Source organism: Sycon ciliatum, chromosome 1 (assembly GCF_964019385.1).
Source record: "Sycon ciliatum chromosome 1, ocSycCili1.1, whole genome shotgun sequence".
In the NCBI taxonomy this organism is placed as follows: Eukaryota; Metazoa; Porifera; class Calcarea; order Leucosolenida; family Sycettidae; genus Sycon; species Sycon ciliatum.
This window is the reverse complement of record NC_088643.1, coordinates 86,959,577-86,976,380: the sequence shown is the minus strand read 5'-3', so window position 1 is coordinate 86,976,380 and position 16,804 is coordinate 86,959,577. Positions and strand designations below refer to the sequence as shown.

Sequence of the window (16,804 nt, the reverse complement as noted above, 5' to 3'; positions counted from 1 at the left end):
TGGCTATCATGAGTGTACTCATTTTTGTTTTCAGCGATTTTATCACTATCCATTGAAGGCATCACTACAACTAATTACTGTACTTGCAAACAAGTCATGTACCGGCACGTGCATGCATACCATGGGTTCTAGCCAGGAAACATTACAGGTGTGGGGATCGGGAGAAAACAAACAGGTCACCCATTTTTCCGTGTTCTTGTCACCAGGTCCAGGGAGTCGTACAAACCCGGTTCATCACAGTAAGGGAACACTGTGCTATGCCTTTCAGGTGCGCATGCACACCCATGCACCTACATACCACCAAATATCACTGTAGCCGTTGTTATTATCATAGTGTGTACCGCATGTTTTGATTCTGATACTACCGTAAAGTACCGTTGATCCGCCCCCTCTCTAATTCCCGCCCCCTGTCGATTTTCTATCTGTGAAGCGACTTCGGCGTATACAACGAAAATACGATGTTGAACCGACGCATGCACTGCTGTACACAATACTTGCCAACCCAGGAAAATGTACACAATCCAGCACATCGAGTCTGAACTTCTACGTTGTTGTACATCGTACTGCACTTGAGAGCCTTGATCTAATTCCCGCCCCCTGCCAAAAAACCAGCTGGGAAGCGACACGGCGTGGGGGGGGGGGGGGGGGATCAACGGTACTTTACGGTAAATACGATCGTAATATCCACAACAATCGATCATTGGTAATAATGATATTTTGATGGCCGAAAATGCATTTTTGCTTTTGGCATTTTTCTGATATCACGAAGTTATCAAAATTAATACTGGTATTTGACGACTCCATGGCGTGGGCGATATTCATTACACCCGGTCAGTCTAATAGAGGTTTGCGATTACATCATCAGCTGAGATGCTTTGGCAAAGTTGTGGCACAGTGCACTAGGGATGCACTAGCGACTCACTCTGTATACATGTACATGTACTGTCGTGGACATGGAAATCTGGTCGATTGACCGGGGCCGGCGCCCTCGGTGAGTACAGAGCATAACCATGGTAACGTCGTTGCAGGCAGTGCACATGTTGATCCGATGCGACCAGCGCGCGCATGAATGTGTGAACGGTATGCCTACTCATGGCTGCATGGCCAGCGCCCTGGGGCCGCTAGATGTGCGACCGGACTTCCATGTCCACGACAGTATATAGCACCCGTCAGCGGTTCCACTGTATTTAGCGCCTATTACAGGTGGAATCCTGATAATTCGAATATGGCTTAATTCGAACATACCGCTTAATTAGAAGTTTTTCCAGGACCGATTTCTATCAATACGAGTCTCACATAAACAAATTCTGATAATTCAAACCTCGAACTGGATATGTCCGGTTAATTCGAAGTCCCACAGATTCCACTTACATAGAAAATGTGTGGGATTTGTGCTGATAATTCGAAGTTAGCAAAGTGTAACTCGAAGTTCACTGTACATTGTACTGGTCAGTTCAGTTTGCATGAGCAGGCTGTGCCGGTCAGTTCAGTATCCGCGAAATCTGTGTCTAAGGTCCATAGCGCAACTCTGCGTGACCATGAGAGCATTTTGACATACATATTGTGTTGTGGGTTCATGTTTGGATAATTAGAATGTCCGGATAATTAGAAGTTTTTTCCTGGCATTTCGAGGTTCGAATTATCAGGATTCCACCTGTACTTATAATAAGCGGTGCCTGAATTCCGCTGACTCATCATTATGACTTATTTCGCATAATCCATAACCTCCGATATACAGGCGGAGTTATCACGACTCCCTGGTTAGGGCGCGTTCAGACTACCGATAAAAAGTGACCGATTGGGAAAGGCGCCAAGGTGATTTGATCACGTGACGTTACTGGCACGTTACCGGTGGGAAAGTTTTACTGCCGCGGCGGCTGCGGCAGTAAACTTTTACCGGCAGTAAAAAAGTGCTCAGGCTGCATGCGCGCTGGGAAAAAAGGGAAAATCCCTTGTCAGTGCCGCGGTGAGAGCTGAAAACTTCACGGTAAACGTTAGTTTGTTATCGGTAGTGTGAATGTCCTTCACGGTTTATCGGCATTCACGGTTTGACGGGGTTCACGGTAGTCTGAACGCGCCCTTATAACAAGTTTCCACTTGCAGTCGTCAAACAGAACGCTGGCAACATTCCAAAATGCACTATCGGCAAAATTATTTTATGGACTGCCTGAAATTGAAAAGCAGTGAATAACTAACTTCCTAAACTTTATGATGGCTGTTTCCAGCAATGACAGGACATGGAAATGCGTTCAAGCAAAGTAGGTAAACTTGCCTTTGCAATTTTTTTGACTCAAGCCGAGGTCTTCAGCCACAATGACTACGCCATTCCACAATGACTATGCCATTCGACAATGTGCACGTCGTTGTAGTCCTCACTGCCAGCTAACTTGCAATGTACTTCTACAACAAAACAAAAATGTAGTCCAGGACTCAGCGACGACTACTACCGTCACTGTTACTGTGTTAGTTTCGTAGCTTGGGGCCAAAATAAAAAGGCAGCGCCGCCTGTCAAGGCTTTTCTGCGTGCGCCAGGTTTTTTGGTGCGTGCCAGCCCTACTGTATAACGGTCCGTAGACTACACCGGTACTTGTTCTTGACAATGACAAGTAAGATACTAAAACTTGGAGTTACTTTTATTGTTGTAGCCTAAAAATGTAGGCTGGCCCTGTACTAGGCTGTAGGCTGTAGGCTGTAGTGTAGGCTAGCTCACAACCACAACCATGATCTACATGCACTACTTTGTAGGCGCCTGCGCTGCTGCTCCTCTGACTGTGCTATTTTTGACTTTAGATCTGCCGTTCTGGCTACGGCATGCAGGCTACATGACTGTACTATTGTAACTACTTACTGCACATGACCCTGGTCCAGCGGCTGGGCATGGGCTGTACCGATACTGTAGTACATGTACATCCTGTCATATCCGCGTAGGTCGTGGTACATTTTGGTATAGGTAGCGCTTTTATTTCGCGCACAACGAGCATTGATTTTTTCTTTATCTCGGCCGTATACGCGTAGCTGTGGCCTTCACGAATTCGCCCTTCTTCAGTTGGAAAATTTACGTGCCTCGCTTTGTTGTGAGGCTCAGAGCCCTGTGTGGAGGTAGTCGCCCGTTGACTTTCTAGATTGTTATTCTCATTCCCCTTTCTCGTTCCGTCAGATAGCTGCTAGTTCGGCGAGAATGGATGATGATTTGGAGGTACCATCCTTCACCTCCACTGATGAGGAGCTGAACTTTTGGAAGCAGAAAGCACTGGAGTATCGTCAGAAGTAAGAGCTGTTTCGTTAGAGAATCATGGATAGCTTGTGGGCTCTCCGTTGTGTGCGCAGTGCAGTAGGGCCGGCTTGAGCACTGCTACTGCAGTGCCTACCTGTGTGTAAGGAGTGGTGGCCTGTCCCGTTTTCTGTGTGTTACTCTGCAGGACGCAGGAGATTCAGGACGAATTTGATGAGTTCCAGGAGAGCAGTCGAATGCTGGAGGCAGAGCTGGAAGCTCAGCTGGAGCAGGCTGAAAAGCAGGTCTCCGAGGTCAGCGGAAGCAAGGTGCGGATAGAGCAGGAGCTCACGACGGCCAAGGTACGTTTTGTCCTCGTTTCGAGCAGCGCCGTCAATGTCTTTGTAGTTGCAACGCATGTGATTTGTTCGTGGACAGGAGAAAAAGGATGTTGTTGATGTATGCATGCAAATTGTAATAGCAACCGGTGTGGTCGATATTGAGCCGCTCTCAATACGTACAATCTTGCACATGGGATCGGGAACAACTGCAGAATCGTCTCCGTTTTGTTCAGACGGATGTTGGACTTCGTGTGTGTGGTCAAAGCGAGAAACACGTCGCCTCTTTGTCATCTTCTTGCGCTTGAGCAAAATATTTTTATTTATTGACTAGTGCGTTTTGATTGTGTGCCCAGTCTGACTGGTTGGAGAACTCAAAGACAAAGGTTGACTTTCTTTTTCTAAAGACCACACTGCTGTACCAGCTCGGAGCTTGCGTTGCACGTGTCGTATTTTTGTAGGCAAAGCCGCCACACATGCGTTCTGATAATGCCCGTCAGTTGTGCTCGACGCCGATTAAAAGCCGCTCATGTGCAGGCGATGGAATGCAAAATGTCATCGGCAATGAATCGACTTCAGTGACCTTCTTTAGGCGTCGTTTTCAGCAGGAGGACAAAAAGTCACTTCCCATGATTGGCATGAGTCAGTGTTACCAGCCCCCCCCCCCCCCCCCCCCCCCCCCCCTGTGAGACCAGTGTACCCTATATCTGCCTCCGTCCTGAGCTGCGTTGATGTGCATCACATGCACAGTGTGTATTATTGCATCTTCATCAACACTGTTGTAGATTTGTAGTTCTTGAAGCTGAGGCTGGGCATGTAGACTGCAGGCTGCCTTTGTGTAATTTGTAAAATGCAGGACTTGATGTGATTGGTTGTCCAGGTCATTGTGCACAAGTAACATACGTACATGTAAGCATGGACTGCTACAATGAGCAGCAGGGTATTACTACATGTATGTATTGACTATTGGAGACATTCTTGTACACAAAGCAGTCTCTCCGTACACTGGGAAAACACGGAGTTTCACATGGGATTACATTTCGGACAGTGTAGATGTGCACGGACCTGTACATTAACTAGTTAGCTGAGCTGTACGGTCTGAAGTTCTCGTGCGGAGTATGACAGGTTGGCTGCCGGAAGCTATACCCAGACCAGGTCCAGCGACCACTCTGTAGCTATCGTGTTCATGGTGCAGGGTACACTGATTTTTCGCGTGGCATGCTGTTTTGCCGCTACAGAACCCACAGATCCCAACGACTGTAGCTGCACACTCTTTGGGATTGTGTACCCTTGAATTTTGATACTGACAATGCCGGTAGTGCCAAAGGTCGAAACGTCCCATGTAGGCACTGGTACCGAAATCCGCATCTGCTGCTATTGCTGAGGCTGTTGTTGATAATCATGGTATGCCAGTGAGGTCTGTTGTAGGCACCTGAAGAATTCAGATACTGCAACGATGGGTGTTTCTTCCCCGTTGTTGACTTGTTTACAGGAGAAGATGGCTGCGGCGGAACATCAGAACTTTGTTCTGATCAGCTCATTGACGGAAGAAGCACGCACTCTGTCGCTACACCGAGAAACATTGCAAAACTATGTCCGCGAGCTGGAGCAGACGAACGATGATTTAGAACGTGCAAAGAGGTAAATCGACAGAGAGTGTTATTGGCCAGGACTTTCTTTTGGCTGAATGCCACGTGTATCCTATTTGGTCAAGGATACTGATGGTACACTAGGTACACATACAATACTAATGTTGTGTCTGATCATTGGGAGCATGATATTACTATTGGGACGGAGGGACCAAGTTCTATATAGAAAGGTATCGTCGACTTCTGGTGGTCCTCTATTCATGTTGTGCGTTCCTTGGCTGTGCACCTGACAGTTGTAGCGTCCGTTCGGCTTGTTTTGCAGAAATACTGTGCAGTCTCTAGATGACTTTGAGAAGCGTCTCAATGAAGCTCTAGAGCGCAATGCATTGCTGGAACATGAACTGGATGAAAAGGAATCATTGAACTTCATGGTACAACGTCTGAAGGATGAGACACGAGGTAGGGGTGTGTGGTGCACGTTGGTTGCCGTTGTGCTGCTGTTGATCCATTATGGGCAAGGAGAGACACACACACACACACACACACACAGAGAGAGAGAGAGAGAGAGAGAGAGAGAGAGAGAGAGAGAGAGAGAGAGAGAGAGAGAGGGGGGGGGGGGGGGGGGGGGGAGAGAAGTTCCAGTTCTCCCACATACATTGTGGCTACCTGTATACATCAGCATGTTGCTTTCATTGCATTTCTAGCATACATGTACTTGTGTCAGCTGTCACTGGTGTGCCGCCCTGCTCTCCTCACATGGTGCCATGTTGTCATTGCCACGCGAACACGTCTGTATTCCTCATTGTCTTGCATACACATGTGGCATACATAGTTATGGGCAAGTACTCTGCATGTTCTTCAATGCATTATTCTAGATAGTCTTTCGTCCTATTCGCTCAAGTCATTTGAAGTTATCTTCTTCTGTTGTTACCATCTATTCTCATTATTTGTTTACAATGCGGTGAGTGATCCGTATTCCTTACATACTGAGTTATTATGTCATTTCTGCCTGCAGATCTACGCCACGAGCTGGCAGTTCGACCCAAAGTTATAATCCGTGAGGTGACCCCGTCAACAGGCGTGACCCCTGCATCATCAATATCTGCTCTGGAGGAGGCTGGTCGTGATTCAGCTGCTACATCGCAGGCAACAAGTCTAGATTCATCCAAGTCCAGCCTTCGGGGAGATGAGGTAGGCTGTACAGATGTATTACCGGGGTTCACCAAGGAGCTATGAAAAACTCCTTTTCTCTTTCATCCCACCTCGTGCCAGTAGCCAACCAATCAAAACAAAACAAAAACAAAAAAAACAGATCAGTGAAAATCAAGCCTACCAATGGGTGCACGAACCCTGGCTCACACCGGACTGGATCAAGCAGCTACAGTTGCGCTCGGTGAAATCCGGCCCGAAGTGCATAACTGGCGCCCAGTACTGATGCGGCCCTTTACGCCCTCAAAGTTGTACAAGTGCTAGTGTACACGTGTGTCGTATAAACTGTGCATGTGCTGTACTCATACACATGCATGCTTACACCAAAGTGTAAAAAACCGCGCCAAACAAAGTTAAGTGTAACATTCAATTTTGAACTGTTTTAGCATGCAACACGTGCACTCCGAACTTTTACACGAGGTGCGTACAGTTGAGTTCATTCACACAAATCGCCAGTGATGTAATGGGAGCTGGCTTCGCGGCGCCGGCTTTGCACTTCGGGCCGGATTTCACCGAGCGCAGCTGTACAATCAATGTCAGAGCACAGCACAGATCGCAGACTACAAGTTGTACAAGTATACAAGTAGCGGCAAATAATGGATAGCAGTGACAGCAGTGTAGAGCCAGTCGCATACAAATGCATGAAACGGTCAGACAATACAGTCATGTACCTGTAGTCGTGCGAGAACTAGACCCAAGTACACCCATACCTCGCACTTCGCCTTCGGTCTACCGGACACCCGTTGGGCGAGCTTCAGTCAAAATATTACAACTCTTTTGTCACTTTTCGTGGAAGTAGTGACATCACATGCCATATCTAAAGCCTTTCCCCATGAAAATGTATGTGACTCGGAGTTACGGACACTTTGAAGGTACGGGCAGTATGCGGCCCCGAACCGCCCGGATAAACGAGGTATGAGTGTAGTGTGTAACTGCATGTCCAGTGACCGTGACTGAGGGCCAATACATCAATACCAGACATGTAAGCTACTCAGTATACGTAGAACCTAGACTATGCACAACATACATGTACATGTAGCTGTAATACGATACACCACTAGGTAGCATGTTGAATACGATGGGCGTAGCTATGTATCAACACGAGCCAAATAACACAGGAATGCAAGACTCTTCTGCCACCAATTTAAGGTTCTGTCTGTGTGTGTGTCGTTATAAGCCCTGTTCTTGGTGCATGTGTGTGTGTGGTATGTGTGCATGTGACTGGGTGCACTTGACCACTCTCATATGCCAGGCTGCAGCTGGTAGCAGCGCAACATCTTCGTCGACGGCAACAGAGGCGGCAGAAACCAATGGTACAGCACTGGCTAACGGAGAGGTCCCAGCACAACCGAATGGAGAAGTTGCTACTGAAAACAGGGAAGAAGCGAAGGGTCAGCGGAAAAAGCTGCATCGTCAGTCGACTAGTGTTGGCACAACACCACTACCTCCAAGTACTCGGTTGTCAGCACTAGGAATTGTTAGTGATCTACTTCGAAAAGTTGGCATGCTTGAAACCAAGCTGTCGAATGCACGAAGTTTGCAATCGCAGCAAGCCTCGACACAAGTCTTCTCTCCCATTCACGAAGCTAACAGGTATGTGCTACATTGTAGTACTCTGGTGGTTGCATTGGTGTCAATGCATAATTAATATTGTTACCAAGAGTTTGTCGAAGCATCACTGGTAAGTGAAGCTGCACACTCGGGGGGAAGGGGGTACTCTTGTCATTACTTATACTTCATGCGTCCAGGAAGTAACAGTTGGTGACGTGGCAAAACTTAAATTTACGTACTTTATGTGAAGTCACAAACCCTCTGCACCAACAGAACACGAGATGTATCGCAATGAGATATCTATGGTATGTTTGAAAGAGTAGTGACAGTACCCGTGTTTCCTATTTGAGGTGAACTGTTCTGATGACGGTGGGTTGCCTTCTGTCTGCTGGTCTTGCAGGCCCAGAGGAGCGGATATGTCATTTAGCTCTGCGAAGGTGGCTGTATGATCTGGCAATATCATCTCTCCTTGCTACTGCATCCAATTGACTAATGATGGATATACTTGGTGTGCTGGTGTCAGTTTAGACCGTGCTACTGGCCGCTATGAGTTTATTTCAGTTCCATTAGAACTCTGTTGATTATCCATTTCGATCTTCTCAACACTAAGTATCCATGACACAAAATGTGCTTACTTCTGGTGCAAATTTCATCTTGCTGAGACTTGACCTTATTATTAATAACGATATTATTGAATCCGGAATAGACCATCCAGCAGTTCTCCCTCCCATCGCTAATACTTCAAGTAGTAACTTATCTATGTGCTACCGATACCTTGCTGGCCTTGGTCATTGTTGATGAGTCATCCTTCATGGTGTATAACATTGGTGTTCTAGCTTCGCATGCACTGGCAGTATTTATGCACCATGGTTTAGTAACCAACCTAAAGGTACGCTGGAAGGTAACACATCATTCTCTCTTCCCTAGTAATTCTCTTCCTCAGGTTCTACCTTCACAGGTCTTCTCTTATTATGTACATCAGTTAACAGTTCATTTTATTCCAATCAAAATACAGAAGAGGAGGAAATAACCATCACTACAAGATGACGTAGTGAGGGCTGATTGAATATGACTTGTAAGATCTTTTGTACAGCTTGAAGGAGCTGGGCTTGAATAGCTACGCAATACCAGAATATCTTTTTCATGTTTTACAATATTACGTTTTGCTTGTACTGTGTTGTAAAGGCAGTCATGTCCAACGTGAAGTGGCTGCCTTTTCGGGTGGCGGCATGATGTCACTTTGCACTTGGCTATTGCTACTACTAGTGCTAAAGGACGGTTCTAAAAATCATTTAATGACAAAACTAAGCACAGCAGGGGTTCAAGCTTGGGGGGGGGGGGGCAACAGCACTGCCACAGCCTTCAAGAACCGGACAGCTACTCAGCCGAGGCAAGACACAAAAGGTAGGAAGTTAGCAATGGTACTGGAGTCCCTGGTTGATGATACTGAGTTGAACGCTTGTTCAACATAATGTGCAGCCTGGTGTCTAGTAGTCGAGCAGCGAAGTGTAGCAGTATAAGCTAATGCAGGGGGGGGGGGGGGGGGGCTTTGCTCTATTCCGATTGTTCAGTAGCCGATCAGAACACAGATAAGAAACAGCAAAGGAGGAGGAGGAAAAAGGTGTGTTGTCCAAGGCTCGCAGGGGCGTGTGGTCTGATTACCCGGATGCTAGTCCAAGGAGGAAACCTGAGAGGAACCCCCCAGATACTGCCACATTGTCCTTTGCAAATTGGCCCACCTATAATGGAAGTACACAGAAAAAATAAACTATACAGTGGTGCACTGATCAAATCACACAATGAAGATTGCAAATAGCAATTTGAACAGCACTGCATAGGCGAATTTCACGCGAATGCATTCATGTGATCATCCAGGACTCTAAAAGTGGACTTTTGCCGGCATATCAGTAATTGACCCGGGTCAACCGTCTTCATGTAACACCCACCTATTTTTTTCCATCACACAGACTTTCAAACCGGGTTGAAAATTCTCATGTAAACGGCCTTAGTGGCAGAGCATCACTGGCCATAAGCGTAGGTCCCGGATTCGAGCCCCGGTGGTGAGTCAATTTTTCCTTCCAAATTTTTACGTTTGCAACTCCCTCAGCTGATGAATATTTTTATGATTTAGATAGCAAAAAGTCCGGGGTTACCAATAGTTTTTGCAAAAACGATTTTTTTTAAGTATTTTTCAGTGCCCACCCGGGGTACCCGGTACCCACCCACCCACCTTTTCTACAGGTAAAAACGAATTCAAATAAAATATTGATGTCAATTTTCGACACCCACATGTAACTCTCCATCTCCATTCAATAGTTATTTTTAGGGCTCAAACAGTCACAGTTTTACCCCTAACGGTTAACTGCTAAGCTAACGGTCGGCTTAACGGTTATAACCTATAAGCCACGGCAATCCTGCGGACTCTTTTTTAACCGTATATTTGACTATACTCATTCAAAAAATGTACCCTAATCAGTACAACGCACACATGTACATTCTCTTGCATGCTCATTCATACATACTCTCACACCAAGAGACCAGATATGACCGAGTTGACAGCCCAGAAATTGCGTATGCGTGCGACAGCCTGCGAAAGTGCATACTTTGCAACGACCTGATACTTGAAAAATTGACTGAAAAGTTACTGCGTAACCGATATCTTTATCGGTTAACCGTTAATTCTTCGTAACCGGTTTGCAACCGGTTAATCGGACTAACCGTTTGAGCCCTAGTTATTTTCAAAACAAAACTCCTTGAAACCCACTCACCCCCAAACGAAAACTTTTCGTTTTGAAAATACTATTGGTAACCTTGGACATCACCATCACCACGCTTCACGGAAGCCATCAAAGTGTTCCAGAATCGATTTCATGTCACCATCATCTGTGGAATATTGTGACTGAAGGTTAGCCATGCAAAAACAATGATACATTCCATAATGTGTTACTTCAAGTTACTTCAAGTACAAGCAAGAAACAAGGTGCTATATCATTTTTGTACAGCTATCCTTCAGTCACGATATTCCCCTGATGGCTGTGACATGAAAGTCGATTCTGGAAAGCTTTGATGAGTTCGGTGATGTGTGGTGATGACAGCAGAATTTATTCATTTTAATATTACTCTATTTTTTTATAAAGTATTGCTGTCTCCGTGTTGTGTACTGGTATTTATCTGTTCCCTGCCAGCTGCATTCTTCAAAAATTTGCTTCCTCAAATGGACAGTATGCCACTCAGCAGCTCACAGGATGCCTTTTCAGGTCAACCAATGCAAACCTGAACCGTTGTGATGGCAATGAGGTTAATGAATGGCGAACGGCAATGATCAAGTTTCAGCCACCGGGACCTGCAGCGCAGATACACAGGGGATCAGTGGCTCAAACAGCCTGTGCAGTCACTTACCTCCCGAGTCCAGCTCTGAAGAGATCGACCGCCAATTTCGGTACCGACGGCAGCGCGTGCTGTTTGCTCCTTGACCTGTTCCCACTGATGCTTTGTGTCTCGTTCAAGACGCCGCCAATTGATTGACACATAGCCTGCACGGGCAGCCAGCTAGGCCCCCCAACGGGAACAAGAAGATACATTGCAATAAGAAACATGGTTACACAGTCCCTGTGGTATAGATGCTCTGATCATGTGCTGAATGTGACTTTGCAGAACAAACATCACGTGCGCATGGACACACACACACACACACACACGGAGATAAGGAGGGGGAGGGCAGCTTACTTCCAACTACGGGCTGCTCAATGATATCCAAAAGCATAAATCAAGGACGTAGGCCCAGACCTGCCAACACTGGGCTGTGCACTGCTGACTTGAATCACACGATTGGATTTCATCAAGCAGCACTGAGTGTGCATGTAGGTAGAATGTAGAACGAGTTAAGGCTGTGATTGTTTGGTCGCATTGGGATCCAGATCCCAGATGCCGTGGAAACAAATGATTTCTTTTTCGTACCATTCAATAACATGTGTATTAACATGTTGATGAAGGAAAGTGGCGATTGAAAAAAAGTCACTCGAATTCAAACGAGGTTGCTGTAACAAGTGGCCCGTCACAATTCACTGTGCTCATGTATGTTTACTGCACGTGTACACTTTTTTTAACCTGTGATTCCAGTACAAATGTCTTGTTCTGGCAATAACAAAAAGAATCCTTTGGATCTACAATGTTGTCGACCCTGTTTCCGCAACAGTCCTGCTCAGATCCAAATCTGATGGATCCAGATCCAACCAAATAATCATCACGAATCGAGTGGATCCTACAGATCTGGATCAGGATCCGATCGAACTATCACAGCACAATTCTTTCTGGGTTTTTTTACAACTAACCTGAATCAATATTAATCCGCCACCAACAGCTGCAGCTGCTGTTGTGCTGACACGTTTGAACACATACCCTGTTATCCTGAACACATGCCACACGGAAAAACAACACAGGTATACAAGTAAAACCAAGAGTACATCACCCTAAGAGTGTGCAGCTACCTGCACTATCTCTATACATGTACAGTGCTGACGCGGCAGAGCTTCACATTACGTGACATAGTTCAATAGGTCACGCTGGCAAATAGTGCAAAGTGACCACCAGAGAGTTGCACCCAAAACACTGCAGCTACCATGCACAGCGTGCAGAATGTGTGCACGGGTTTGTCTGGTGATGTTAACTTCTGCCGCTGCAGACCCCACCGACTGAAGTAATTAACTGCACACTCTTGGATTGATAACCCCACAAGACTGTCTGATTGTAGCATGTATGTATGCACATAAAACAATTAACAGTATATGTACAACATGTATGCTTTCATAGTAACAAGCTGTGCGCATACCGTAAAGTCGCGGATAAAAGCCGGGCTTATAAGCACATAAGCCGCTTTCTGCAACAGGCTTCAATGCAAACCATGCTTATATGCACCACTGATATTTTTGCCAGGCTTGTATGCACATCGGCCGATCCGGGCTTGCATAGAAGCCAGGCTTCTACGCGCGACACGCCTATTTACCACTGACTACCGGTATGGCGGCAGTTTTACTATGCACTGTACATAGCGCATGCACTCTTGACCTACCCGATCCTCGCTTGCATAGAAGCCAGGCTTCTACACGCGACAGGCTTATATGCATTGACCCGTTTGATTTTCAGGCTTCTATCCGCGATGTGCTTGTATGCAAACCCGGCTTTTATCCGCGACTTTACGGTACTCTCACTGTCTTGGTCCTCTTCTCCTGCTTGTCAATGGACAAGTACATGTAACAACCTGAACACTGTTGACTTCTGAGTCTGAGTATGTCAAGAGTATGAATGTTGCAAATTTACAATGGTGGCAGCGGTGGGATTGGAACCCACACCTCCGGATAAACTGGAGCTGGTGCCCAGCGTACACAGTCACAGCCTATGCGGGTTATCCGTTTCAGCTTGTAGTGCTTAACATTAACATTGTTGGTCCTTTGCCATAGACTCCCCCGTGGTAATCAACATCTGGTGGATATGGTTGACTACCTCACTCGATGGCTAGCAGCATTCCCGCTCCAGTCAATGGAGTCCCAGTTACTAGTACTAGCAGAGTTACACCGTCTGCTCAGTAGTCGTAAGACCTGTATTATCCCCTATCACCTGGATGGTGACGGCCTTGTGGAAAGGCTTCCCATATTGCTAGGTCTACTCCGCGCTCACACTACACCAACATCCTTATAATACATAGAGTGGGACGCCACATTTTCTGGTGTAATTTCTGGTCGTACCGTTCCGCTGTTCATTTGTCTACTGATCACAGTCCTGACAGGCGCACTGAGCTATGTTTGTCAGGTGATGTGTTTGGTTTGCTGCCACACATGTCCATCAAATCCTCTGGCTATTAATGTATTATCTCCATTTGGACTTTGCATTGTGTGTCGTTCTTACTCAGTTCCCAGAGCTTGTTGATCTCTCTTATGAGCATCAGGAAGGTCATTACGATTTTAAAGGGTACGGTCATTCATCCTGGTGAACACCACAAGTTAGTTCCACTGGCCCTGGCGTGGTCCCTATCGTGCTGCCTCTGCTCCTGGGTCTAGCACTCTATATTGCAGATGTTGAGGGCTGCAACAAAAGCACTTCACTTCAACTGCCTGTATGCTGTCCCAATTTGCATCACTGCCTCTGAAAGATCAGTTATGTACTCTTGGTGAAACCCAGCTTAAATGAAACAGATCCGCACATGGACACGCCATGCCACGTCACTTCAACCACTGCCGGCAGGGTCATGCAGCCACCCCATAGGACATTCTAATGGCTGAGGGCTGGTATCTCAAAAAGGCACTTCTACCTCAGTACATGCAGCACAAAGAAACCAGCAGCCTAGATGGAGATGCAGAGTGACATACAGCAGTTCACACTTCAGTGTTGCTTAGTAAAATTATGAAAAATAGCATTGATACCGAACTGCCATACTTTTTATGCAACAAACGCACACATACGGCTGCAAGTCGTGAAGCAATGCGTGGCTAATACATGTAGTTGGGCACTCCAAAGCATCAACGCAGCTCTAAGGAAAGAACTCACGCTCCTGGAACAGCACCAGCTGCTACTTGCACTGCCACTGGCTGGTCACCAAGACTGACCAACGAGAAGGCAGTACCTGGCCGTGAAGCAACAGCATTCTCGTCATTCCGCTCTTCCTCACCATTGACCTCTTCAATAGGTCTAGACATGTTGCCAAGTAATAATGCCTACACCACACACACACACACACACACACACACACACACACACACACACACACACACACACACACACACACACACACACACACACACACACACATACACACACACGTATATACACACATGCGCACGCACGCGCACATATACACATTATATACCGTATTTTCCCAATATAAGTCGACTTCGAATATAAGTCGATCACCCCAAATCCAGGAGTCAATTTCATGAAAAAAAGTTTTTATAGCTCCATAACACCCACACATACAAAAATGATGAATTCTCTGCGAGGAGAGATCATATCATGCCAGTAAGACAAAATCTGAACAAAACCAGTGTCACTCGCGGGACGAAAGTTCACATGGTACGTACGGTAGTGCATTTTTGTACGGACACTCCAGTCACTTCATTTGTTGTGCCAGATTCCCGTATGTAAGTCGACCCCCAGCTTTTGGCGAAATTTCTGGCGCACAGAAGGTCGACTTTTATTCGGGAAAATACGGTACTCAATCTCAGTTTATATATACACACACATCCACACACATCCACTCAATGTATCTGTTTGTTTGTTTGTTTGTTTGTCTATCTTCATGTATCTGTCTCTTTACTCTTGCCTTGTCAAAGCCCAAGTGACCCTTGGGGCAGTGATTCCACAGGACCGGACTGTTGTTTGTGCATGTGTATGTGTGTGTGTGTGAGAGAGAGAGAGAGAGAGTGTGTGTGTGTGTGTGTGTGTGTGTGTGTATGCATGTGCGCCCGCGTCAGCCAGCGTCTGAACAATGGACATGTTTGCCTGACTTGCCGTCGACCTCAGGACTTGAATAGGCACAAGTGCGAGCCCCTCGCTATCCCAGCTCTCTCAAGGTCGTCACCCCATACGGGGTTCACAAGGCCTACGCCAAGGCTGTTTGCTTCAATGCTATTGTATGTATGTGCATGTTTGTGTGTGTGTGGGTGTGGGTCAATGACGATGCCCCCCAAACTCTGGCCCCCTCCGGGGGTGACATTGCCCAATGGGCAATCATGCTATAGTAGTGTGTATGCACGTGCGTGCGTGTGTGTTTGTGCATGTGCGTGTGTGCATAGGTAACTGTCTTGGCTGTTTTATGCCGATGTACTCCGTGTGGTGTAGACTAGGTGTGTATTGGTGGTCGATTCACATGGCTTCGCAGGTTGTGTGGATTGGACAGTTATCTGGCGCTAGTCTTGATCTGTCTCATTCAGATCTTGTCCACTATCGTTGCTATAAGAGAAAATCTGAAGGTGCACAATTTTGTAGATTCGCGTGCTTCTCTTGCGACGGGCGTATACATGGTATTATGGTGTGCGTGTGTGTGTGTGTGTGTCCACGTGTACGTGTGTGTCCATGCATGTGTGTACGTGAGTGTATACATGTGCTCAGTGTATTAGGAAGTGTAAAGACTAAAGAGTCCCAAACCAGCGTAATGAATACCGGCATTTACAATTACATCCACACCTTTTCACTAAGATAAGTTTAATAATGTCACTTCGTTACAGTTCAAAATATTCAGCGAGGACTTCAACAGAAAGGTACAAAATATGCCCGTCCAATGGTCAAGTACTGTGAACGTAGTGAAGGCGGTTCTATTAGGTAGTGATAGAAGGAAACACGTTAGTATAAGTCACTTACCGACACTGGCAATAAACAACTTGGGAGCTTTCTTCCAACAGCTGCAACTAATTTAAAAAAGAAGCAACTCTCTTCTTGGGGGAGGTATGCAGCTCCCACTGAAAATTCTGTGTTCCAACTCAAGCTAGGGAGAACATGAAACCTCTTCACTTTGAGTTTGAGCAGCTCATGGCCTTGACATAGACCGCGATATTATAGATATTCAAACAAAGGTGATGCAATATTGTATTCTTTTCATTATGCCATGACATGTCCGCTGTTTGTCACAGTTTGACATGATCATAATAAAAATGTAATATCCTCATAATTATTATGAGGGTGTTGACGTCATGACGGCAACAATACAACCAGGGAGTCGTAAAATACCAGGTATTTTACGACTCCCTGACTACAACGCGTAACGAAATGTTCAGGTTGTCATAGTGCCGAGTGCCCATTTTCAAAATGTTTCAAACCCGTTTCAAAAAAAGCAAAGCGTGTGTTTGAAGATCCCGTATCAGAATATCACTGCAGTCCACGTCTAGACGTCTGAGGTCTGTAGGTCAGGGAGTGTAGTA

The 16,804-nt window shown here is 46.2% G+C and overlaps 2 protein-coding genes across 2 annotated transcripts; one reads left to right on the top strand and one right to left on the bottom strand.

Moving 5' to 3' along the window:
- Positions 1 to 3,009: 3,009 nt before the first annotated feature.
- Positions 3,010 to 9,103, top strand: LOC135806136 (nuclear distribution protein nudE-like 1). Its single transcript, XM_065320288.1, has 7 exons — positions 3,010 to 3,267; positions 3,420 to 3,573; positions 5,042 to 5,190; positions 5,461 to 5,597; positions 6,154 to 6,329; positions 7,600 to 7,940; positions 8,299 to 9,103. Exons 1-7 carry the CDS (start codon positions 3,179 to 3,181, stop codon positions 8,345 to 8,347), a joined length of 1,095 nt encoding a protein of 364 aa, XP_065176360.1. The 5' UTR covers positions 3,010 to 3,178; the 3' UTR covers positions 8,348 to 9,103.
- On the bottom strand, positions 8,877 to 16,495 carry LOC135806137 (FUN14 domain-containing protein 2-like). Its single transcript, XM_065320289.1, has 5 exons — positions 16,248 to 16,495; positions 14,439 to 14,605; positions 12,230 to 12,305; positions 11,298 to 11,447; positions 8,877 to 9,637 (listed from the first exon to the last, which is right to left on the bottom strand). The coding sequence occupies exons 2-5, from the start codon at positions 14,585 to 14,587 to the stop codon at positions 9,557 to 9,559; spliced, it is 456 nt and encodes a 151-aa protein (XP_065176361.1). The 5' UTR covers positions 14,588 to 14,605; positions 16,248 to 16,495; the 3' UTR covers positions 8,877 to 9,556.
- Positions 16,496 to 16,804: the final 309 nt, after the last annotated feature.